General features: G+C 35.0%; 1 protein-coding gene across 1 annotated transcript; it reads right to left on the bottom strand.

Annotated features, from left to right (window-relative positions):
- Positions 1-400: 400 nt before the first annotated feature.
- On the bottom strand, positions 401-1,724 carry LOC149674108 (uncharacterized). The gene is made up of 5 exons (XM_089838618.1): positions 1,672-1,724; positions 1,430-1,609; positions 1,303-1,374; positions 944-1,246; positions 401-880 (listed from the first exon to the last, which is right to left on the bottom strand). Exons 1-5 carry the CDS (start codon positions 1,722-1,724, stop codon positions 616-618), a joined length of 873 nt encoding a protein of 290 aa, XP_089694744.1. The 3' UTR covers positions 401-615.
- Between the last annotated feature and the right edge of the window lie 24,310 nt (positions 1,725-26,034).

Below are 26,034 nucleotides of genomic sequence, written 5' to 3' on the forward strand. Positions count from 1 at the left end.
CTATCTTATTATAGCGGGGACAGGATAGAGTTCTACAATAGAAAGCCTTTGAAATATTTCTATCGATTTCAGACACCTCTCTTCCTTTACAAACGCAGCACGGTACGAATGCGTATGAATGAGTTTCGAAGATTCTAAAATACATAGCTACTTTTACTTAACTATAGTTTTTAATGGTACAAATATCACTTACCCTGCAGATGCCCTTTCTACCGCTAAAGCTGCTGTAATTTCTAACGGTACTTGGGTTCTATAAAAAACACTCTTAAGAAACTAGAAGCTTAAAAACAACTAGTAAACTTTTAGCTTACAGAGAGTCCATCTCCTGTAACTGCGGCTGAGGATTATCTTCTGGGAGACCCATGTTTTTTAAGACTTTCTCGGATGAAGCGTTAAAAGAAAATGATAAAGTTTTCCCCTAGATATCTACTATTTAAAGAATTATTATAAGGCGTTGTCAAGGATAACAACTTTCCTAGCTTTAATTTTTGATATTCGAGAGGCTCTTGAAAAACATTGGTTACAGTGTTCGTATTTTAGTGGGGATTTTTAATAGAATGTTTAAGCTTCATATAAATGACGAGACATTTTTTCTTAAAAACTTATATATATATTTTATTCATTTATTTGATAGACATAATTAGGAATATTTCTAAGATAGAGAGGTGAAGCGAATCTAGAATTGAGAAGAAGGTCAATAGGCAAGTAATATTCATAGTAGTTGAGACAGATAATTGATTGATAGAGAGGACAGTCTTCGTGGTTGCAGAAGTAGAGCTTGTAGTGCGTAGTTTGAAGTTGATATTGGATTGACAGAGAATAGTTCGTTGGAGAGTAGTTTTTACAGCGAGGACAGGGGGTGATTCGAGAGTACATGTAGCTATAATAAAAAATATATAAGTAAAATCGGTTTTTTAAAACAAAAAAAGGTTTTTTAACTTACTTTAGATCAATTTCGTCATCCGTGGCGTGTAGGTCTTCTTGTAGAAAGTAATTGTAGGATTTAGGAAGATGGGCGTTGTTAATGTAGTAAGAGTTAGTGGATGTTTGATAGATATTAACTGGATGGAATTGTCCTTCCATCCAGCTGAGACAAATTAATGTATGGTAGAGAATACAGTTGTGGTTCATGCAGTAAAATAATTTAAAGGATATAGTATTAGTATTTATTATTCCGGAAAAGGTACGAAAATTATATTGGAAGTGGTTACAGGATGAACAGGGAGTAATATAAGAATACATGGCGCTGTAAAAATCTATATTAATTTCGATTAAAATTAACAAAATAGTTTTTTAGCTTACTCTAAATTAATTTCTACATCTTCGGTATCTGAATAAAATGCATTTTCATTCTCGTCATCACTTTCGGATGCGCTATATAAAACAGTATTAGTATATATCTTGCTAGATATAAGACAAAAAAACTTACGTTTCTTCAGATGATTCCGTAGAGACCACATCCGGGTCGTCCGCTTCGGCGAACATATCAATACTCGCGATTAATTCGTTTATTTCCTCCTCCACTCCATCTGGGATATCATCTTCCTCGAGGATGATGATTGGATCAACTTCCAATTCATCATCGAGATCCCAGAGTTGGGGTAGAGCGCTATATATAAAATAGATCCGGTATTAAAAAATAATTTTAACTTGCTAGCTAAAATAACTTACAATTCCTCAGCCGGTTGAACAGCGTTTGAGTCAAAAGATTTTGCCGGACACATTTTTTCTAGTAGTACTCTAGACTTTGAAGATATTTTCAAACTTAAAGTTTTTTTGCGTTATGATGTGAAACTTTGAAATCCGTTCAGTTTATATATGAAATTTTCAAGGTTGTTAGCTTAAGAAGTCTAGTTAGGAATTTGTAATGAGCGTCGAGGTCATCCCTGGTTTTCTTAGAAAAATATTTAACTGTTGGTTTTTTATGTATTAACGACTTTAAAGAAGGGTCCATATTAATGAGCGTCCCTATCGAAAAATATTTATCAGTCGTTTTAAGAAGGGTGCATATTATAAATGTATAATTTTAAAAGAGGCCCTCACAACGTGCGTGTTTCTTATAAGATATTATTACTTTTCACAGAATTGAATGAAAAACAATTTTCGGAATTAAATACCACAGGCCAAACTGAGTTACAGAGTGGTCAGGATCTAAACTGTCTTTTTTGTGAAAAAGACGATATTGCTAGTTTCTCATCTATTGGTGGTGAAATTCATTACTGCGTTAACAATAATTGTGAAAAATTTAAAAAAGCCATTTATAAACAATACGGTAAAGTTTTAATCACCAATATTGAAAACGCTTACGCGATTCTGGACAATAGTTTTTTTTGTATCAATTGTAACCAGTTTTGTTACAAAGCTCAACGTCAAGAAAAAGAATGTTCATACTGGGATAGTGAAGAGGAATCAAACTATTATTTGTGTAGCTTCCCCAAAAAATGAGAGAAATTTATTCGTACAATTTTAATGAAAAAAATATTATTGAACATGATTGTAAAAATAACGTACCTCGGTTAGGGACGTTATGTCTAATCGAAATTGAAGACAATCGTCAGAAATTTGCGGGAAAGTATAAAATAACTCACACAGTGATTAGAAAACTCGTTTGCGAAGAAATTTTGAAAAACAAGCGGGAGAGTTATGTTGTAGAACTATCTTGGGTCACTTTCTGTACAGTTGACTCATTATGTCAAATCGATACGGTTGATTGTGGTATTTACATCCCTACAACGGAGTGTAAACTAGGTCGGATTCATAAGTACTATAACAAACAAAACTGGCGTTGTCAACATCGAAAAGAGGCGGCCTACGTTCTGGGATACGTTTGTCACGACAGTGAGGCTGTTCAAGCAGTAATTAACACGGCGATTGTTAAAATCATTTACGAATGCAACTCTACGCTGACGTATAAAAACCCATTTCGCAAGAATTACGCAACATCTAACAGCTTCAGCTCAAATTTCTTGAAGCTGTTATATATTAGTGTTGTAATCGATTCTTTACGGTTCGGCAATTCCTCTAAATCATCCTTATCAAATACACTGTCTAGATTTAGGGATACATTTTTTAAGGTTCGATACTCTTTTTCTAAAACCGGTCACTTTCGTGACAATGTATCCATTGATAACGTGTCTGAAGTGATTTTTTCAAAGAATGCCACTAACAAATCTTACGAAGATTTTCAAAATGCCAATCCATCTTTCCTAGAACTTGAAGGTGAAGATTGGGATTGGTAAGGATTTGCAAGATAGTGAACCATCATTTACCTTTTAGTGAAATAAAAATTCAAAAAATGGATTCCGGGGTTGGAGAATGCATGCATCACATGGTTTTTGGTTCAAGTAACAATATAAATTATCGATTTTCGAGTTACGCGTGTGGCGAAGCTTTTTGTATTAAATCACAAGCTGCGAACGCGATACCTCGGTTAGGTACGTTATGCCTGATCGAAATTGAGGACAATCGTAAAAAGTTTGAAGGAAACAATCTAATATCGAAGTATGCTATTGCTCAACTTGTACACAGTGAAATGTTAAAAAACTTGTGGACCAACAACATTGTTAAAGTATCTCGTAACCGATATGATTTTTGGAGAGATGTAGTCTCGATCGATACCAGGGATTGCGGACGTTACATCTTGACTACGGAGTGTAAACTAGGACGTTTACATAAATACGACCCTCATGAACTTGATCAATGTCAACATTCGAGTCAAGCAGCGTACGTTTTAGGGTATGTGTGTCACGATCAAGCGAGTGTTGAATCGGTATTAAACACAGCAGTTATAAAACTTTTGTATGAATTTAACACTCGTTTGATCATAAAGGATAAAAATGACAATGATGATTACTTCTATTATATTAATGGTGATCCCCGTATTAGTTATACTGTTAATGTGATAAAGTTATTATATATTAACGTAGTTATTGAAGAATTGCATAAATTTAATCATTCGTTAATGGATTTAACTTTCACTTTCGAAAAAATGAAAATAAAATTTAATCTCTTTACAAAATCTATAAATATTCCAAGAATTTTGAGAGATAAAATCGGTTTAATATATGACCCCACTTTTAAAGTATTTTCAAAAGACGCTATTGATTATGCACGCCTAGAGTTGCAAAAAATAGAACAAAAACTGTTATATTCATTTCCAAGTTTTTGGAATTATTTTCGCAGAATTTAACCCCAGAAAGAACGCTGTCAATTATACTTTACAAGATAGTGAACCTTTTGGTGAAATAAAAATTCAAAATGGACGTACCGAACGTTTTTGCTGTTGAATCACGTAAAAATGTAAATCATCGGTTTTCGAGTTACGTGTGTTACAAACCTATTAGTATTAAATCAGAAGGTGCAAACGCGATACCTCGATTAGGTACATTATGTTTGATCGAAATTGAGAACAATCGTATAAAGTTTGAAGGAAACAATCAAATATCAAAGCATGTTATTAATCAACTTGTACGTCGCGAAATGTTTAAAAACTTGTGGACTATCAACACCGTTAAAGTATCTTACTACCGAAGTGTATATTATCGCACACGAAATGATGGTGGTGAATGGGCGGAATTGGCCTCTATCGACACCAGAAATTGTGGACGCTACGTTTTTAGTACGGAATGTAAACTAGGAAGTATACATAAATACGACCCTAATGAACTTGATCAATGTCAAGATTCGAATGCAGCAGTGCACGTTCTGGGATACGTTTGTCACGACCAAGCTAGTGTTGAATCGGTATTAAATACTGCAATTATAAAACTTTTGTATGAATTCAACACTAGTTTGATCATAAAGAACAGACAACACAATGACACCCCCTGGAATATATATATTATTACACCTATTAGTTATACTATTAATTTGTTAAAGTTATTATATATTAACGTAGTTATTGAAGAATTGCATAGATATAGGTATTCTTTAATGTTTTTAACTTTCACTTTCGAAAAATTTAAAAATAAATTTACTCTCATTACAAGATCTCCATATCTTCCAGATATTTTGGAAGGTAGAGATAGAGATGGACACCTAATATTAGCGTATGACCCCACTTTTAATGTGTTTTCAAAAGACGCTGTTGATTATTATCATCGTCAAGACTTGGAACAGATGGAAACACGCTTTTTAAATTTATTTCCAAATTTTTGGAATGTTTATCGCAGAATTTAATCGTGATGTAATCAATACAAATAAACATTGTTTTTTTAAAAATTTATTTCATCCTTTGATTTGTTTTTTACACCATTGACACAATCCTGTTTTAAAAAAATTCTGATCTAAAATAGGTAAGAGTACAGGATAGAAACCAAGAAGCGCTACTCCTGGGTTCATAGATAACATTCCACAAATAAGGCCTACAGGTACAGTTATGGGAAGGATAAGTAATAAACCACCTAAACAGACATTTTCTTTTACAACCTGTAAAACACGCTGCGTACAACATCGATTATTACAATATTCTTCAGTCTTGGGTTTGCTTGTAGTTGAAACGTATTTCTCCGTTGGTGGTACATCTCTACCTATCTCATCGATAGAACAATGTATAGGTATGTCGCATGTCGAAAACCCTTTCACAATTGGGCATTCCGGGGAATATTTCCGATGCTCCTCATTTACTTTATCATTAGCTTTCCAACTATGTAATGTTATATCGCAATAAAAACATTTAACGGCGTCGCCTTTCTTTAAATAATAAAAACCATGTTTCGCAAACTCTGACGGTCTTATATTACTAACGGGGTAATCTTTAAAAGTTTCGAGCCGTAGTTTTTCCCAGTTCATTATAGCTTTACGTTTTGTCCCGAACTAATATAATTTCAAACCCTGTTGCTGATATATCTTACAAATTTTACCTACGTCACAACACCACACGTGACTCACACGTGACTCGCATTTGATTGACAGGCGTGGGATTCTGAATTATGCAAATTATAATCATTTTCGCTTCATTTGCATGGTTTAAGGTCGGATCTCTGAATTATACAAATTTAGATCCTAATTTGCATAGTCAAAAGTGGGATTTCTGAATTATACAAATTTGGATCATTTTCGGCTAATTTGCATGCCTAAAAGTGTGGTAACTTACTACTAGCGAGGTTTAAAGAGAGGGAGCGAGGTTTAAAGAGAGGGAGCGAGGGTATTAAAATGAGGGAGAGCGAGGTTTTGAAAGAGAGGGAAGGTTTTGAAGGGAGGGAGCGAGGTTTAAAGAGAGGGAACGAGGGTATTATCAGGAGGGAGGGCGCGAAATATCTAAGGAGGGAGAGCGAATTTCGAATTTTGTCCGCTTTGGCTCGCCATACGAGAGGACGGCCGGCATATCATAGGTCCTTGAGATAAAGGTGTCAGAGAGAAGTTGAAATAATTGTCCAAGTTTGGAATTGCAGAGCTTCTTTTATTACAGCTAAACTGATGAAATTCTTGATTTATTTTTTTAGTTAAACGCACTTGTGACAAGGGAAGATAACATTTGCTTCTAAATAATATAAACAGGTGTTTGTAATCTCTTTAATATTGTAGCTAGAAACATGGATCCAATTGATATATTCGTTTTTCTACGATCTTTCAATTAAGGAGAAAAAATCAAGCTCGCAGTATCCCTTTAAGCTTCCCTTCTAATTATAACCGTTTTCATGAACTTTGAACGTTTCATAATAACATCAGAAGTAAGATGAGACTAGAAGTAAAGAGCTCTAGCATTACTAGTAGATCCTGGCACTAGTGGACAAATTTGAGGATTTTATGCCGCTTCCACCGCGCCTACACTAGAGAGAAAAAAAATTGGTCGAGCTCCAAAAAAATTTCCAACCTCCTTCACCTCAACCTAAAGCCGCGGAGCACTGACGCGGGTGCTTGAATCTAGTTCGGCCGTCTACCGCCGCGAGCGTCTCACGTTTTGGAGGGAAAATTCAGAAACCGCTACCAGAGGGCCAACCGTTGGTGTGTTATCAATAATATTCACTTTCGCCAAGTGAAGAATTTGGTTAGCTCAGTACTTCTAGTCCCTTATCCTACTTCTGATAACATTAAGATGGCTCCCAATTACACTAAGAATGCAAACAAACAAATAATTAAATTATGGTTGCCATTTTTTAGTCAGTCAACTTTTTAATTTTGAACCAACTGAATATGAAACTGAAAGTCTAGAATATTAAGTGCTTTTTCAACCCTAAACTATGGTTAGTCTCTTTGAAATATATCTACAGATCCCCGAAAAAGTTCAATATTTCTCGGTCCTTCTTTTTCTTTTGGGGGAGGGGGAATTTATTTACCTGTTCTAAAAAGGCCCTAGCTTTCATTTCTAGTATCATCGTATCAGATATCTCAGTTCGGCCTCCGCGTGCACTTAAATCATGGTCAATAGGTTCTCGAATCCATCTTTGGTCGTCAAGTTCTATTTTTGTGAACGAATCGATCATTTCTTGGTCGATTTCAAAAACGAAGAAGCCGACGACAATCACTTTCGTTTTCAGGGCGACAGGTATAAAAATGAAATGGGTGGAAACAGACAAAACAGAATCCTCAATAAATACATTTTACGTCCGAAAGTAATATTCTTCTCTGTTCTTTTGCTTTCCGTAACAGCTGGGACAGACTATTTTTGTCGCCCAATTGACCTTTTCTTTCTTTCTCTGTATCTCTCTCTCTCCTTAGAGTTTGAAAGAACCAAAGCCTGGAGAAAGGGTGTGACGTGGGGGTTTGATATCTAGTGCCTTGCCTTTTCACCTCAACCTTTCAGCTCACTTACATTTCAACAATAAAATCGCGAAACTGTCGTAAAAATCTGTAGGTAATTTTGGAGATTGGACAACCTGCTCTCGCGACTCTGGGCTAACTGGGTCATGGGAGACTCTTGTCTCTACTTCCTCAACAAAGTTATGAAATTTTATCCCCTAAAGGCATGGATGTTGTATTATTAAGCGTCAAGCCCAGTTGCTTTCATTTCAAAATGAGAGTAAGTAAAAGACATATTTACCTGACAATTGCTTAGCACCGTTTCCAATTTTCTGGACCTTACTCTAATTTGGTATGTTTATAAAGGGACAAATACTCGTCGGAACTATTTATTTGTAAACGATTAAATAAAAGCGTCATCAAAACTCGTCTAATATTTCCCATTAATCATCTATTATTTTCGAAGACTCTTGTCTTACTAAACCAATCATTTCAGTCATTATCAGAAATCTTGAATATGTTCCAGCCAATTATAAATTTGCAATTAAGTCGACGAAAAACATCTTTTTCCCTATACACTCCACAATAAAGTCCAAATTATTTAGTTTGTTGTAATCAGCTGAAAATAATAAACTGTTAAAATTTTAGCAAAAAGTATATTATGACGTGTCTTGGGACGTATGCTTTTATATGTAAAAGATTGTTATTTCAAAGAAACTGGGCTTGAAAACGTGGGAAGTTTAATGAAAGCGAAAACAGTTTTTATAAAAACCCTATATTTAGATGTTTAATTCCCCTGGAGCTTGTTGCAACTAAGCTTCAAAAACATCTTTAAACACGTTCTAAGACTTCTATACAATCTTTATTTTGCTTCAAACGAGGGATGCCTTAACAATTTTAAACATACTTTCCTCAGGCAAAATTCATTTGTAGGTGGATCTGTTGAGAAACCATTTTATGAAGAGTGGATTTAATACCACTGACCATCGCCATCACTGACCTTTAGACATTGCCTTCTCAAGCATAACAATATTTAAAATAGCCCACAGTTTGTGTTGTAAACCGTAGTATTTTTGTAATTGAAAATGGTATATTGTGCTTCTTTTACTTGGTTTGATCCGTAAAAACAGTTTTCTTTGCTAGATAAGACCATCAGATGCGGGTTTTTTCTTGTTGTTGTTGTTTTTGCCTTTTTCTTACTGGAGAACCTTAATCTGATTAATCTTAAAACTGCCAATGGTTGAGCTTAAAGTAGAGTTGTTTCTCCAATGTTTAGACCCATATAAATATATTATGTATGCTACGTCCCAATAGATGAATATAATCAATTTATTACTAAATTCGTGCTTTGAATATCCTACTCATTTTTAGGCTATCCTTTATTAATTCAAAAAGGGCTTCTATGTTTATACCCATATATATCTCTTATAAATGCTACATCCCAGTAGATGAATCTAATCAAATTAGTACTAAATTTGTGGTTTAAATATCCTACTCATTTTTAGGCTTTCCTTTATTAGTTAAAAATAGGGCTTCTAATTTCAGACCGTTTCGCTTTTAATTAAATGTCAGCGTCTACTTATTCTTTATTGAGGCGCAAATTATTATATTCTGACTCAGTTCCTCTTGCAACCAAGTTAAAAACATTGATGAAAGCCACGCAGTACGAGTCCTGAGCTAAATCCTTAAAGATGCAATAGCAAACATCTCCAAATTACCACAAGAAGTCCAAAAACTACTGCATAAGCTCTTTTAACCCAGAGAAATCTATTTCTTAACTACTAAAGATATAATCCTTCGGTTATTTCGAAGTAATCCAATGTCTGCGGAACGATTCTTTATCCCTAGAGGTTCGAAGGGAGAAGAATGGTCCTTAGGTAATCTTTAATTTCTTGGTAGAAATCGTTGGGAAAATGTATTTGCTGTCGACTCTTCTACGAAGCCATTAAATGTCCCCAAAAGCAGCCGCTACTAGAATTTGGCTTAGCTAGTGATTATTCTTCCCTTGGCCTTCAGACATGGAGTAACTAATGCAAGAAGTTGGGGGGATTTAAAGAGAAGGTTATATTGACTATATACTCTCGTGAACTTCGTAACTCCTAGTGTAGTTTCTCCATGCTTGAAGCAAAGAAATCGGGAAAAGAGAGAAGAACAAGACGGCCCAAGGGCTCGTAATAGTAGCCATATCGTACGAGTGAATAGCCCCTCTATACCCTACCCTAATGAGTGGATAACCCCTCTATACCTTACCCTAATGAGTAAATAGCGCTATCTTTCTCAATGCTTAAATGATGTACCGTGCATAAAATCAGAGTTAATAGCCCCTCGATTCCCTACTCTAAACAGTGATAAAATTATAATCGTATAAATTTACTTATGCTGTAATTCTAATATTCCGGCGAATCGAAGAACAGATAGTTTTAGTGATAATCCCCTCGATGAGTTTACAACATAGACTTATGACGATTCACACTTATCGCATATTATAAATTTCTAACATGGACTTATGCCCAGAAACTTTTGAAAGAGAAAGTTTAGTTATGGTGATTACGCATTTTAGTGATTATCCCCTCGAATTACCTTTAGCAATGCTAAAATGATCAAACGCATAACGCTCATTTAACACTATGTTAGCTCTATCTAAACCCACATTTGAATTAACCGCCAAAACGTTCCAGTCAAACATAACATAGATGGCGATAGCTACCGAACGAGAACGAAACGGGAAAAATCGTTATCTATTTAATTAACACATAAATAAAAAGAAAATAAATATAAAAACCCCAAACATACAAATTCATAAGTATCCGACCCACAGATAAAAATTCAAAAGTATCCGACCCCACAGATTAAGAGGTACCCCACCCCACATCACCCCGACATTTTAGAGATAAAAATAAATAATAAAAAACTCGGGGTTTCTATCAAGTCTCTATGGTTCAATGGTAGAATGTTTGTCTACTACACCAACGATTCAGGTTCTATTCCCGGGTCTGACCTGAAAATTTTTTAATTAAAATTAAATCTTTAATCGAGCCCAGTTACCCCTATTGGTGGGTTGTGGTAATATAAAGTTCCTTTTAAGCTAAAATCTGACGATAACGAAAGCGAAAACTCCAGCCACAAGTACTACTACTACTACTACGGCTCGGGTCAAACTAAGAGCCTATCGCATACTACGATATGGCTAAAAAAATGTTCTTCGGGATCGAGAAAGTCCAAATGTAGGAACCCGTTTCCGCTTTATATCATTAAATCTATATAAAAACTCTCTCATAGAACGTATATTAAAAATACTTTTCCTTTTCCGAACTTTAGATTCTTCTATGAGAGAAAAAATATTTTATATCAGATGTTACATTTTCGAGTTTTTTTGGGGTGATTTTTTATTAACTACACGAAATATAGATTTTTCTGTGTAAAGTAGTATTGGTATTGGTATTATTGAAAATTGCACTTTAATTGAGTGTATAGTTTTAAATTAATTTGTGTAATCTTAACTTGTTCAAAAATACAGTGAGTTTATACGACTAAAAAAGATTGCGCGAATGAACAGTTACAAAAAGCTTAAGTTAATATTTAGTTTTATAATTGGCAGTAAGTAAAATGGACGAAACTTAGTTAAATACCTCGCTTGACTTTCTAAATGCATGCCAAGTTGTTTCAGAGTATTTTGAACTTAAGGATCCAGTGTTAGGGTCCGCCTTTTGATAGATTTCTTTTTCGAATTGCCATTCAAAAGCGCGAGTTTCGTTATTAGTTCAAAAAGGAGGACGCCAACTGAAATGACCATTCCGTAAATGAACATCTTAAATGGGGATTCCAAAGCCACAAAATTCAGGGCCTCAAGGAGTTTTGGTGGTTTTATCCATTTTAATTTTTCCTCTAGCATTTTGGATGCTATTTCTAGGTAAGCCAAAGCCTCGGTTTCAAATAATATTTGAAATCTAGAAAATGTAGAAAACAGTTAAGGTTCCTTCCTCGCAGACACAGGCGAGGGGTCCGACATTCCCAAAAGCGCATACGAGATTTCGGGATTTCGCCAAAGATTTCGGGATTTCACCAAAGATTTCGGAGTTTTGTGAAAAGCACACGGGATTTCGAGTAAATGTCGGACCCTTCGGACACAGAAAGGTTTAGAAAAGAGTTAATCTTACGCCAGTGTGATATACTCGCTGAAAATCGGGTCCTCTTTCGCTATCGAATTAGGTATTCCGTAATACAAATATTCCGAGCGAATTTTTGACGAATAGAAACTCATATCCTTGATCTTTAATAAGTCATTATTGCGGACCTTGTTTTTATTAAGTAACGACTTATAAACTTTGAGGCCACTCGCGATGAGTGCATTTGGCCTTTCCGCTGTCCATAACTTGTAAAGTAAATTGCCGTTAATATAGAAGGAGAAAATGTCTTTAGTCTTCCAAGTTCTCGAATCATTGTCCAACCATTTTAAGATTCTTCTGTCCCTTTCATTCTGTAATATATACCACAAAACTGAAGTCAATTTGAGCAAGTAAACATAGAAGCCGAAGCGATCTGTCACAATCTTTTATCATGTCTCAAGCGTCGAGAGTTAACTTGAGTACTCGACCTCATCTCGAAGTTTCATCGGTGTCCCTTCAATTTTTTCTTGTTTTGGGTGGTTACTTTTACACTGTCTCAATAAAAACTATAAATCCCTGTGTCAAATCGGCACTTACATCTCGTGTCGGATCCTTTATGTGATCACGCAAGTGTTCGGCGGCTACAAAGTTAGGGGTGACGTTGTAACGAGCAAGATCGGCAATGGTGTTCAGGAAAATGTAGTTCGTTTCGCAAAATTCTGATCGTAAGTGACATCCCATCTCGATAAGAAAGAATGTCAATCCAGTCAGCCACGATATCAATATGAATTTCGAGGACATTGTTCTAGGGATGACTGGATAAGCTACGCGATATATTTGGAATTTTTAATTTAGCCGCTCTGTAGGTCTACTGTTAGAATAACTTTGAATATTACGTTCTAGTAAGATGAGGGAAGCGACGTTCCAAAGAGTTCCAAAAAACTTGTGAATGGTGCTCTCCCGACGCGAAACGTTTATTGAAGAAATTGACTCGTTTCGCGTTAATAGAATTGATGTTACGACGATGCTCAGTAAGAGGCAAGTTATTGTCTGCAAAATGAAAGAAATTAGTTCCCATATTCTTGAAGATTACGTTTGTTGTACTTACGATTAAATCAATGTTTAAAAAGGTGAATGATTTAGTCAGAACGGGTATTGGCCTGGACATGATAAACGAGTCAGAAAATTTCCACAACCCACGGGCAGTAATGTTTGCGTTATTTAAGTACGTGTTTAGAGGGAGCGGAGCCATCACCAAATGGTATCGACCTTCCAGGCCACGACTCTAAAATCGAAAACATAAAATGCCTGTTAATGGACAATAAACACTTAATTATACCAAGAACGGATTCAAGGGAATAAGAACAGTTTCTTGAGTCTTTTGCTACCCAGTGATCGGATAAGTAATATATATTAATTATAGGAGGGTTTGAATATCAGTTATATTATTGGTTAGCTCATGGTCATGACTATGACGTCCGCTGCTGTTCAATCTTGCTTCTTTAAAAATATACGTATTCTAAATCTATGCAGCCTTTGACAAGAGCCTTTTTAAGGCAAATGTCGTGTCTTTAAATCTTCACCAAAGAAGTAAATTTAAAATAAGAACTACAAAACGATTTAATGAGCACCTTATCTGGCCAGAGCATTTGTGACGCGTGAATCTTAGTAAGAGAAATTTTGAATTTAAAGGCCGACTTCCATCGAAAAGAGTTCTAGCGAACTGAAAACCGAGCATCGAGACTAACAATGGAGCGACCGTGCCGACTTTCGAATCCCCGCTGGGGTAAAAGATAGAAGGGTTCTCGCTAACTGAAAGCCGTGCAATGTGGTTCTAGCGAACTGAAGATGAACTATAGAAAACCTTTTAAATTTATTTCCTCACGAATTTTTGCTTTCCCCTGAAGGAAATTCTCTATTGTGTATCTTAAAATCGCTAGAACCACATTGCACGGCTTTCAAGTAGCTAGAACCCTTCCAACGTTTGACCCAGCGGGGATTCGGAAATAGGCACGGTCGCTCCATAGTCTCGATGCTCGGTTTTCAGTTCGCTAGAACTCTTTCAATGGAAGTCGGCCTTTAAGTCTCAAAATTGGACACGAACCACCGAATACTTTAAAAGTAAGATTTTCCTACTTACCAACGTGAATTTATGGGCGTTAGTTCGCAAAACAATTATGTTTTTTCTTATACTAGAAGAATTTCGGTTTTGACGTATATTGAAATATTTCGTAATATAAACACATTATTTTACATACCATTCAAAATTAAAGATTCGCCTTACAAATTCCATTTCTTCAACGTTGCGTTCGTAATGCATTTGTTTTTCATTTGCGAAAGAAAAGAACTGAAATGTAACAAACCTTAATTACCAAGTCTTACACAGTGTGTTTCTGAAAGATCTGTCTAAAATTAAGGGCGATGTTCCTTGGGTGATTTCGAGTCGAAAATGTCAGTCGAAAATGTTCTTAGACATTTTGCCGGATTGTAGTGTTTTACGGATGAGCCTTTAAATTTAACTAAGAAACTCAAAAACGATGTGCTAATTTAGTAAATGGGTCATCCGTAGACAATTAGAACATGGCCCGGACCGCAAAATGTTACGGGACATTTTCGACTCAAAATTGCCTAAAGAACATCCCCCTTATTTTCGGATAGGCCTTTCAGAAAGACCCATCGTGTTCAGCCGAGACATATGAATCGTTTAAATGTAAGGTTTACACTGATTAAAATGCAGTATGTCTCGTCTGTCCTGATCATTGTTGAGACTTTAAATTACTAACATGGTCCACTAGCATATTCACATTGGTTTCGTCAGAAACCCTTAATTGAAACAGTTAAGTTTATACGCGTTAATAAAACGCATCAACTGTTGTGTATATTACGTTTAGAGATGGCCGATACCAGGCTTAACCCGATACCGATCGATACCGGTACAAACATGAACCGATACCGATCGATACCGATACAAACATGAACCGATACCGATCGATACCGATATTTACTCACTATGATCCAAAACCCGATACTTCAACCGATACCGATATAGTATCGGTTCATCCCTAGAGTAGTAGGCGCGTACTAAGAAAGATTTTCGCTTATTAGTTGTTAGATAAACTGAATTCAGGTACTTTTTATATAAATGAGAACTCGTCACGATTGAAATTCATAGAAATGAGATATTATCACCATCATTACGTTACTAAAAGACCTAAAAATGTCATGTAGCACCATATAACGCATGTTAAACGAGTATCGGTTTAGTATCGGTTTAGTATCGGTATCAAACCAACCGATCCGATACTATCGGGAAACCCCGAGTGTCGGTGCTGATACCGACATGGTATCGGTACCGGTTCATCTCTAGTTACGTTGCTTACCAAGCAATTATATGAAACCCTTAAAAATATTTATCAAATTGCTAGTAGTATCTTAAATCTGTATGTTGAAAATGTAAGGTCAAGCTGAGAAATTCCATAACAAATAACCGCGTAATATTACAATTTCGATGGTTAAATAAACGCTTTGAATGCTTATTGTTATTTATATGAAATTATTCTTATTAAGATGAAACTTTTAGCATTTTCTAAATATTTTTTGAGAATTTTGAGGTTTTGCTTGGTCATGTGCATTTCCAAACTTACCGGTATTAGAAAACGGCGTTTTCGTGAGTCATCGTGTAATTTAGGGGGTTTATTAATGGCCATATTTTAAATAAATGCGACGAGCACAGAGTCATTTCCAACAGTTAGTGATTAGGTACGTTAGATTATTACTTAGACTTCAATTGTTAAAGAGAATTTGAACTCTCGACGACCTTAATTTCTGTATATTTATAACAGTTGACCGACACGGAGTGATTTATTTTAGATCCTTCCGAGTCTTTTTATATGTTGAGTAACATAATCGTTTTCGTTTATATTGATTTGATCGATTTGTTTTGCACAAAATGTTTCAAAATTTTCCTGTTTGGCCCAATTATTATCATGCAATACCATGATCAAAGCCTGGCGTTTTCGCTAATACTTACCGAACCGATAATCTCTTTAAGTACCGTCTCAATTTAGCCAATTACAGTATTTTTTTTTGTGTCGACATTTATGGGTGAAGTTTTCGCAACGGTCAATGTTTCCAAAAATTGCAGCTATTAAACCAAGAAGTGATATCTAGTTTATTAAGGAGAAGGTATAAGATGCCTAAGTATTCGCACGCCTACGTTTGGACTGGAGATAAAGCTGGAAATATGGCGAATTTATACCTTCTCCCTAGTAAACTAGATATCACCTCTTGATTAAACCTTATGAGATATTTTTGAATTAAATTACAGGATGTTTCTGATAAGTATGCCATGAATTTATGGAAGTTTACTTTGAGTAAGGCTGAGTGAAAAGTGTTGTAGAACAAATGGGGTCCTGTAGAATTAAAGCTCGGGTCATTTTGCAACTGGGTTAAAACCAATAATGAAATACCCACTCATCATTCTGAGAGAGCGGTAGCTCTCTTAGATATGACTTCATACTGCTCTTAATGTATAAGGAGGGTTTTTTGTTTGGATGTAGTTTTTTTGTATTTTTGAGTCCTGAGCTAAATTTTTAAACATGAATTCGAGCACTTCGTTCGCTTAAATATAACTCCAAATTAGTAACAAGTCTAACAAATACATAAGCTCTTTAAACCTAAGTAATCTAGCACTTAACTACTAAAGACATAATCCCTTCGGTTATTTTGAAGTAATTCAATCTCTGTAGAACGATTCTTTGTCCCTTGAGCTCAATAAGTTGTTCCCTTTCAAAAGCGCAGAGAATCCTTAATTCTAGTGTAGAAATCGCTGGGAAAATGTATTTGCCGTCGATCTTCTTTTTTCCAAAGCAGTTAAATATCCTCAAAGCAACCGCTACTAGAATAAGACGACCTTTTAAACTTTGCTATTATTTTACCTTGGTCTTGAGAGCATGGATTAACGAATCCAAGAAGTTCGTAGGAGCAAAGAAATCACTAAAAGATAAAATGAACTTTCGGGATCGAGAAAGTCCAAACCTGGGAATCTGTTGTCGCTTTATATAATTTTAATCAATAAAATCTTAACTCGTCTAACATCTATTAAGGATTTCTTTTCACTTTCCGAACTTGCGCTACTTTTAAAGTGATTACAAAGACTTTGGGGATGATTTTTTATTTCGTTTTCTTACACAATTTTGTATACTTTTATATATGGTCACATTATGGGATTATTTTAATTAAGTACTCTCAACTTGAACATGAATTCGGTTATTTTGGCGATTTAATCCAAATCGTATGCCAATCATCATTTGAGAAGGTTTCATTGTAATTTCCAAGATGAACAAGGCGATTGAAAGGACCATTCCATGTATGAACATCTTAAAAGGCGATTCCAATTCCAGAGAATTCAGTGCCTTAAGAACTTTTACTGGTTTGATACATTTGAATTTTTCCTCTGCTCTTTTATACTTCAAGTCTATATTAGTCAAAGCCTTAGTTTCAAATATTATTTGAAACCTATAAAATTTAGAACAATTTTTAAAGCACATTTCTAAGTCGGCTAAAGCTTCAAATACATACGCCAGTGTGATGTATTCGCTGAAAATCTTGTCCTCTTTCGCAATCGAGCTAGGTATTCCGAAATATAAATATTCCGAGCGAATTTTCGATGAGTAGAAAGTAAAATCAATAATATCTGCTATTTTATTTTTGTTTTTGATGAATTCCTCAGTGACGGCTAGCGCATTATAAACTCTGAGACCATTCGCGATGAGAGCATTTGGTCTCTCCGCTGTCCACCGAGGGTATAAATATTTTCTGTTTATACGACCCCAATATATCCCTAACTTCTGTCTTCTCGGAACATTCTCCAACCATTTCAAGATATTTTTATCTCTCGCATTCTGTAATATGTACCATAGAACTGTTGTCAATTTGGTCAGGCAAACGCGGAAGCAACTCGTGGAACCCTCCTGCTACCGCGATGATTTTTAGGTAGAAGGGGTAATACCAATCCCAGGATTGCTTCCATCTTTTTTCTCCTGATTTGCATGGTCTTACTAAAATCTATTAGCCCCCAAGTGCCCTATGTAACGCTTACATCTCCGGTCGACACTTACATTTGGTGTCCGGTCTTCCAAGTGATCAAGCAAGTGTTCATTATCTACAAAAATAGGCGTGACGTTGTATCGAACAAGGTCGTCAATGGTGTCCAGATAAATGTAGTTAGTTTCGCAAAAATCCGATTGTAAGTGACATCCCATCTCGATGAGAAAGAAAGTCAATCCAGTCAGCCACGACATCAGCAAGAATCTCGAGGACATTGTTCTGGTTATGACTGGATATGCTACGCGATGTCGATCTGAATTGTTGAGAAATTCAATGAGGCTGTAGACCAGCTATTATAATTGTATTGAACTTACGTTCTAGTAAAATGAGGGAAGCGACGTCCCAAAGAGTTCGAAAAAACGTGGAAATGCGGCTCTTCCGACGCGAATGGTTCAGTGATTGGGTTTGCATTAAAATAATCGATGTTACGACGATGCTCAGTAGGAGGCAAATAATGGTCTGTTAAGTGAAATAAATTGACTTCTTAGTTCCCGCTGTATAGAAGATTATGATTTTTGTACTTACAATTAAATCTATGTTTAAAAAAGCGAATGATTTTGTTAGAACGGGCATTGGTTTGGACATGATAAATGAGTCGGTAAATAGCCATAAACCAATGGCAGAAATGTTTACATTGTTTAAGAACGTGTGTAGAGAAAACGGGGACATCGCCAAATGGAATCAACCTTCCATGAAGCGTTTCTAAAGTTCAAATCATGAATTTTCTTTTAATTGACACTAAACTCATCAATAGATCTGTAAAAATGCCTTTAGAACGTTGTCATTCATTCTTTATATCCACTAGACTGTAGTTAGTAATCTTTCGCGGGTTTTTTAATCTTTCTTTCCATTGCGCTATTATTATTCTATATTTACCTGACCAGTGATGTATATAATTTTAAAATGAAGCAGGAATTATTAACCTTTATTTTAGTTATAAAGGTCCTACTCGTAACCCAGTGAAAAGCGTCATCCCCCAACGCGTACAACAATTCTTTAAATATCTGGGAGGGCAGTTTTGTACTTTTTTGAGCGTTCAACGAGGACTGTTGTCAATCCCTACGTTTTTCAAAACACGTGTATTCTTGAATTCTGACTAGCAATATAGTTGGTAATCTCTATTATATTTTTTCCAAGGTATTTTTAGAGCCTCCCACCCCCTAAACCACAAAGCGTTCGATTAAAGAGCTTAATGTTAATTCTTTCTCACGCCGAATACATACCGACGTGAATTTAGCAGCGTTCATGCCCATAACAACTCGCCTTCGTTTAACACTGAAATAAATGACTGACGTTCAAATAATTTTATTGCAAAATGCAAATTATGCAACTCTTAGTTTTCAAACCAACTAAAGCCAAAGATTCGCCATACAAATTCCATTTCTTCTTCGTTTCGTTTGTATTGCATATGTTTTCGAGAGAAGGAAAAAAACTGAAACGTACCAAATTCTAATCTCGTACCTTAAATAATTCTTAGCCGAGACACCAATTTCAGTATACTTTTAATGGTATGTTTTAACTAATTAAGCGGAATTATGTTCCAGCCGACAAGATTAAACATTACTGAGGCTTAATAGGACTTACATCGTCCGATAAAATATTGACATCGTTTTCGCCAGTAACTCTTAAATGAAACAGATTAATAAATGAATTTCCATAAAAAAATGGAAGAGTAATTATAATTTTGTTGTTCGTATAATGACATATTGTATTTGAATTTTAGACTTAGAAAATCTCCCTGAGTTTTTATATCAACATATTTTTTATGCTTCGAGAATTCATGCGGCATTTTTCCTAGTGATTTTTTGGAAAAATGGTCGGTCGAATCCAGGACCAAACTTACCTGTATTTGAAAACGGCATTTCCATACATCAGAGTGTAATTTAAGGGGTTTATCAATGCCGGTACACTCCATGAACTCCCCGGGCACTGAATCATTACCAAAACCTGTTGATTAGACGCTTGGACAACTTTAATTTTTGTATCTATGAAAATTAAGTAGCTGACACAAACTGATCTCTCTCAAATCCTTCTCAGACATTTTATATGTCAAGTGACCTACTATTTAATCGCCGCTGTACCTTGCAATGTTCTGTTTTGCAAAATTGTTCTTACGCAAAACCTCTAGTAATGCATTTCGTCACCTGTTTCTAGCCGATTTATAGCTTTAAAAACGATCACAATTTGCCGAAATAAAGTATAATTTAGTATAGAAAACCTTTAGAGTGTCGACATTTCTAGATGGCATTTTCGCGATATTATAAGTTAAGTCTGTAGAATAGATCAGAGAAACAGTTATATTGGGTAAAACCTTGCTCATAAATATCATACCTATGACGTGGCGTTTGAAGCTGGAAATTTTAATTATGGATATAATTTCACGCGTGATACGGTGACATTGAACTGAAATCTAGTCTCCTTCTGATCTGTACAACTCTGTTTAGTTCCCCGGATTTGCGTTTTATTTCTTGGAGCTAAGCTATATTTGTGAAGTAGGTGAAACGTCATACATTGGATCACAATTTTGTCCATTATAGCCTCGCACCTCCAGTTTTATATTTGTCTTTTTTCTTGAGGACACATATTAAACTATATTTCTATTTAATACAAAAATCGAGCCTGAATTTCTATGAACTGAGGATTTTGAGCTAATATTGGAGTCAAGACAAACAGTGGTCTTTTCGATGGAAATTAGGCCTATACATTTACAGTTCACTTGATCATAGACGCTCTATTGATCTCAAATAGCTAAGTTAACCTGTATGAAGTATATAGGATGTTTTTACAAACTTACTTCCTAGTTTATTTATGATTTAGTAAAGAAATAATGTGTTCAAGAAGTATTGATAAAAATACAGATAGTTGAGTCGTATGAATAAGAAATATTAAATCTCACTGGAAATTAAGCAGTGCACCCAGTGCTTTTAGAGTGGATTTGAATATCCGTATTGACATAATTCTGAGAATATTTTTCCAAAGCTTTTAAGCGTATTGAAACTTCAAAGTAATATTGATAAATTAAACAAATAGCCGACGACTGACGTCAATTTCAATCTGTTATAAATTATGATGAAAATGTCTATGAATTAACTCTAAATTAATGCTCTAATCAATTTTAAGTATTCATTTAACTCTATAGCTCTGACTCTGGTTTTGCCATTTGGATAAGGACTCTCTCTGGGTTTCCAAGAAAAAAAACTAAGTTTTATTAGGTATCTTTACATTACAATAATCAAAGAGCATTTGTTGGTACAAGTCACAATTTCTTGCAACATTATTTTGTTTTCGATGCGCGGGCTCCCGGTGGAAATCTGAAATTACCGTAATTTTCAAAAACGTTAATTTACCGGATTGGGATAAATAAAATTACCATTCGGTTGGTAATTTATTTTAGAGACTTCCGGGAAATATTTTCTTTTTTCTCCTTGCACAATAGTTCTATTAACTCTACAAAAACATTTATTTTCTGGGATACTTTAAAGTTAAAAAATGCTTAGTTACAAATAAATAAATGTAAAAACAACATAAATTCATTCAAATCATTAGCTACATTACTGTTCTAGCTTTTATGGATAGCTACGCGAGTGCTTTTCCCTTTAAAATTATATAGGAAGACAAGAATGAAACAGTTTTAATTAATATTAATATCATTATTGTCAATACGTTTTGCAAGATGGTAACTGATTAAACTAAAACCTTTCCTACACATAATAACTGGCTAGTAAACAAAAATCTGTCGAAATAGGTTGAGCTTTAGGGCAGTGAATGACAAATTAGTATTTTTTCAATCGATGTGTTTTTGCGAAAAATGTTTTGGAAGGTTCTGTTTGGCGAAATTGTTCTTACGCAAGACCTTTTGAATGCGTTTTATCAGTTGTAACTATATAATTTTAAAGGCCATCTCAATTTGGTAAAATACTGGATAAATGGTCGTTAAAGGTTTGTTCTAGCATCTATATTTTCGGATCAAGTTTTCGCAACAGTTAATGTTGTAATATACTAAACGATTGCACAGTATCTTCCCGGGTGTGTAGACCTACCCACCATACCCACAGCATCCGCCGGCCCTGATAACACCGACTGAAAAAATGTTAATCCCGCATTGTTGATTTTATTTCTAAGTTTTCTGACGAAGTTTGCGTCGACAAGAAGTTATATTTTTCTTCTAAATTTTAATAACGACTAAGTTTTTGCTGTGAAAAAGTTCTATTTTATTTTTCGTTGTCCCTTCTAAATGGGTCCCTTCTTAGTGGGCTACTCGATATAGGTTTTTTTACAAGTATAGTTATATAAAGAAAGGTTTTCTCTATTTATACAAATTTATCGACTAGAAATCGGATTTATTTTGAGCCAATTAGGAGACTGGGATGGAGGAACAAGAACCTACAGTTTGTGTCAATGGCGCCGCAGGTTTTTTGGGTTTTTGGTGCTCTTGTCCTTTCATCATTCCCAGAACTCCTCCGTGACCGTTGCGATTTCTTTTGAGAATTGAAAGGCTTTCGAGGGGCTTTTGGGTAACTTTTCCTTGTCGCTTCCTATAACAAAATAGGTCAAAGCCCTTCATACTTTACAATTATAATGTATTTTATAGTTTAGTACAATCGAATTGAATGCTTTTAATATGATTACATTTTGAATAGATAGCAATTATGTGTTATATTTAAATGGTGTTAAGATTTTACATTTTATTCTAGTTTATTTTTACAGTTTTAATAATTAATTACACACTTTGATTTTTTACGCAAAATAATTCTACACCATCTAGCATTGAACTTCGGTATTCTCAGAGATTTGTACTAGTTACTGACTCGATTAGGAACGAAACAAATAAAATCATGTCGGACCGCGGACGGCCTCTTCCGAATACGCGTGGTCAAAAATGACGTCACGACTCTAGCTTATTGCTGATTCGCTCGCGCAAAGCGTTAACGTTGAACGCGGTCGAAAAAATAGAAAGCGAATATCGTCATACTCAACGTAATTTCTGTCCAGCTTAACTATGTTTTTATTTTTCGGTTGTCGCTTGACGTCGGGCGAAAAGTCGTGATTTACGCCAAGTCAGAACCATCCTTTAAAAACTACTAATTTGCGTTATATACATGAGCAAACCGAAGAAAAGACATTTTGGGAAGTTCACACAAGTATGATTTCACTGGGGCTTATTTCTTAGTGTAAATAAACTGTGTCAAAGTACCCAAACTCTATGGCGAAACCAAGACGTTTCATGTTTAAAAGCTTGACGCAAATTTCCTACTGAAGGGAATTTAATATAGTACATATTATGCCAATATAGGCATTTGGCATTTTTTCACTCTTTTGCGGTGATTTTTATTGTGAAATGTTCAGTAAATTAAACACCGTTGACCACAGGCGTGCTTGGACCGACGCCTTCCAATTGAGTCCCGTTTGATGGACAACTATAATCTGTATCTTTCGGTTAATTATTTATTCTATTTGGTCAACCTTTTCTAAACTACTGAAAATTCGCCCCTTCCCCCAAAAAATCAACGGACAAAAACTTTATTAGGTTTAAAATTGTAATTTAGCGATAGCAGAATTGCATTAAATTAGCCTAGGGAATAACCAAAAGCGGAGTTTGGGACTAGCCTCTCTTGTGCAGCAATACTGAAGGACAGGCCCGTAGCCACGGGGGGCAACAGGGGGCAATGCCCCGTCAAAAAATATATCCTGCCCCCTCAAATAAGATTTCGGTTTTCCCCTAAATGCCCCCTTATCAAATTAACTTTCCCCTCTAAAGAATATTTTCATTTTGGTACACAAATATTAAAATTATTTAGAATGTGTATTAACATATTTTAGACTTTATTGTCTTTACCTGATACACTTTGATTTTTTAACTTGATATGTCCCTGATTCACTTGTATGTTTTAACTTCATTTTTGATATGTATCCCTGACACACTGGAATTTTTAGCTTTATGTCGTTGTCCTTGATATATATCGCTGGTTTTGACATCCAGGACCAAAATATTATAGCATTTTGAGCCTCAACAGCGACTTACGAAGTTGCGAGGCAAGCTTTTCCTGCCTTACTCGCGTATTTTCACTTTAACGACGAGCTATGTCGCATGAAAGAAAGTGAAACTTAACTTCGCTAGCCTACGAAAAAGATCTGACCAGAAATTTAGATTTAGAATTGTTTATTAATAATTTATTTTTTTTAAACTTTTCAGAAAAAGTTTCAATTTCAAATGTTAAATGTGTCAATAATGAAATACCTGCGTAAATATTTATTGTTTGACAACTTTGATATTTATATTATTCTATAAAAAATTGTATTTGCCATGTCCCCTCACAGAAAGATACTGCCCCCTCTGCGTAACCTTTCTGGCGACGGGCCTGCTGAAGGAGGGCGACACATTCGCCACCTCACGAAAACTATTCTTAGTTCTCCGGTTTAGGTGCGACTCGTACCTCAAAATTTGCCCTATTGTGTAGAGGAATAGATATAGGCTGAAAACAGGGTTTTTTGATTTAAATCGGTTTGATTTAAATCACTGATTTAAATCATGACTTAAATCAAGCGATTTTTTTAAAAAAAATCATTTGATTAAAATGTTATCGGATGATCCGTTAAAGGACAAAAATAAATTTAAAAAACAATTCATAACAAGTGGGTACCCAAAACACATTGTTAATCAAATTTTTGAAAACCATGATGTAAAGAACAATAACCCAAAAGAAAAACAAGAACATATAATTTCATTACCATATATCAAAGGAATATCAGAGAAAACGAAGAGACAATTCAAAAAATATAATTTAACTTTAGTGAGTAAGATAACGAATACATTAAAATCAGAACTAATTAGAAACAAACCAAAAATAGATAAAATGAAAAAAACTGGAGTGGTATACGAAATTGAATGTAATTGCAAAAAGAAATACGTAGGACAAACAAAACGTCAATTGAGGAAACGACAGACAGAACACAAATATTGTGTTAAAACGTTTAAGGAAAATAATGGGTCAGCGGTACATATAAAACAAAATAACGACCATCAAATTGATTGGGATTCAGCAGAAATTTTATGTCAGGAGACGAATTGGTATAAACGTTGTTTCAAGGAAGCTGTTTATATTAAGGATAGAGCCAATTTAAGTTTAGACCAAAGATCAATAAATATAAATGGGTGGGGAGGTTTTCACTTAAAAAAAGAATATATATAAAAAAAATTAAGAGTAAGACGATATGGGGTAGTATTGCTAAAAAAAACATATGTAAAAAAACTGTTAGTTCTCATTCGTATAATTTTATCACATTCATTGCCAAAGTTGCAGCTGAAGAGGGACCGCGGTCCGAAAGCTCCTGCTTATATTTTAAATTAATAAATAAATTTTTTAAATCTCCATGAAGTATCAGACTCATTTTATTTAAATTTAAATAAAATCAAGTATTTATTTTTATTTTTAAAAAATGTTTTCTGAGATTCCAAGTAGTAGTTTAAGAAACTCGAGAAGAACCTTAACTAGGAAAGACCTAAAATTAAAAATAATAATGTTTTTGGTATATTTCAGTTTAAGGTTCTCCAGAACTCCAGTTTGTCCTGCTGGAAAGGCTAGGAAATGAAATAGCGGTCAAGCTAGTCTTTCTATGTAAGCATTTGAATAGTAACAATATCCCATAGCTGCTTAAATGTCATGATTATTTTGCTTTTGGCTAATTTTGACTCAAAAGTTTTCATGTTGGAAATTTACTATCTAGTAGTTCAATAAAAATCAAATAAATCAATTAAAATCAAAAAAATCCGATTTGAATCAAAAAAAATCAACAACCCTGGCTGAAAATGAACGCTGTATCTCTAAAGGGACCGGAAAACGCCCTATTCTAGTTCAAAACCAAAACCGAACGCTCTCTAGCATAGCATCAGGGGAAGGGATGGGAGCTGTGAATTTGAGAACAGTCAAGACAATTCGGTTTTTTATGATTCTTCATAAACCTATTAAAAATCATTTAACGACAGTGGCCGTTCCTTTTTGCTTTGCGCCATCTATCGGATGGTGCAAAGGTTTAGTCCGACTATTTTTTACGGCTGGGCGCGCCTTTTTCCCCCATTTCCCCCCTCTTTTTCCCGTGCGGAATTCAGAAATTTTTAAAAAGTACTCAGTATCACACTTAG

The sequence above is a fragment of the Phalangium opilio genome, unplaced genomic scaffold (assembly GCF_054372755.1).
Source record: "Phalangium opilio isolate 3A_F unplaced genomic scaffold, DU_Popi_V2 ptg000046l_1, whole genome shotgun sequence".
In the NCBI taxonomy this organism is placed as follows: Eukaryota; Metazoa; Arthropoda; class Arachnida; order Opiliones; family Phalangiidae; genus Phalangium; species Phalangium opilio.

Excerpts from the sequence above, each read along its gene's own strand:
- LOC149674108 (XM_089838618.1), bottom strand. The coding sequence starts at position 1,724 with ATGTGTCCGGCAAAATCTTTTGACTCAAACGCTGTTCAACCGGCTGAG. Across the intron at positions 1,375-1,429 it reads ACGGAATCATCTGAAGAAAC|CGCATCCGAAAGTGATGACG; the intron begins GTAAGTTTTTTT and ends TGTTTTATATAG. Across the intron at positions 1,247-1,302 it reads GATGTAGAAATTAATTTAGA|CGCCATGTATTCTTATATTA; the intron begins GTAAGCTAAAAA and ends AGATTTTTACAG.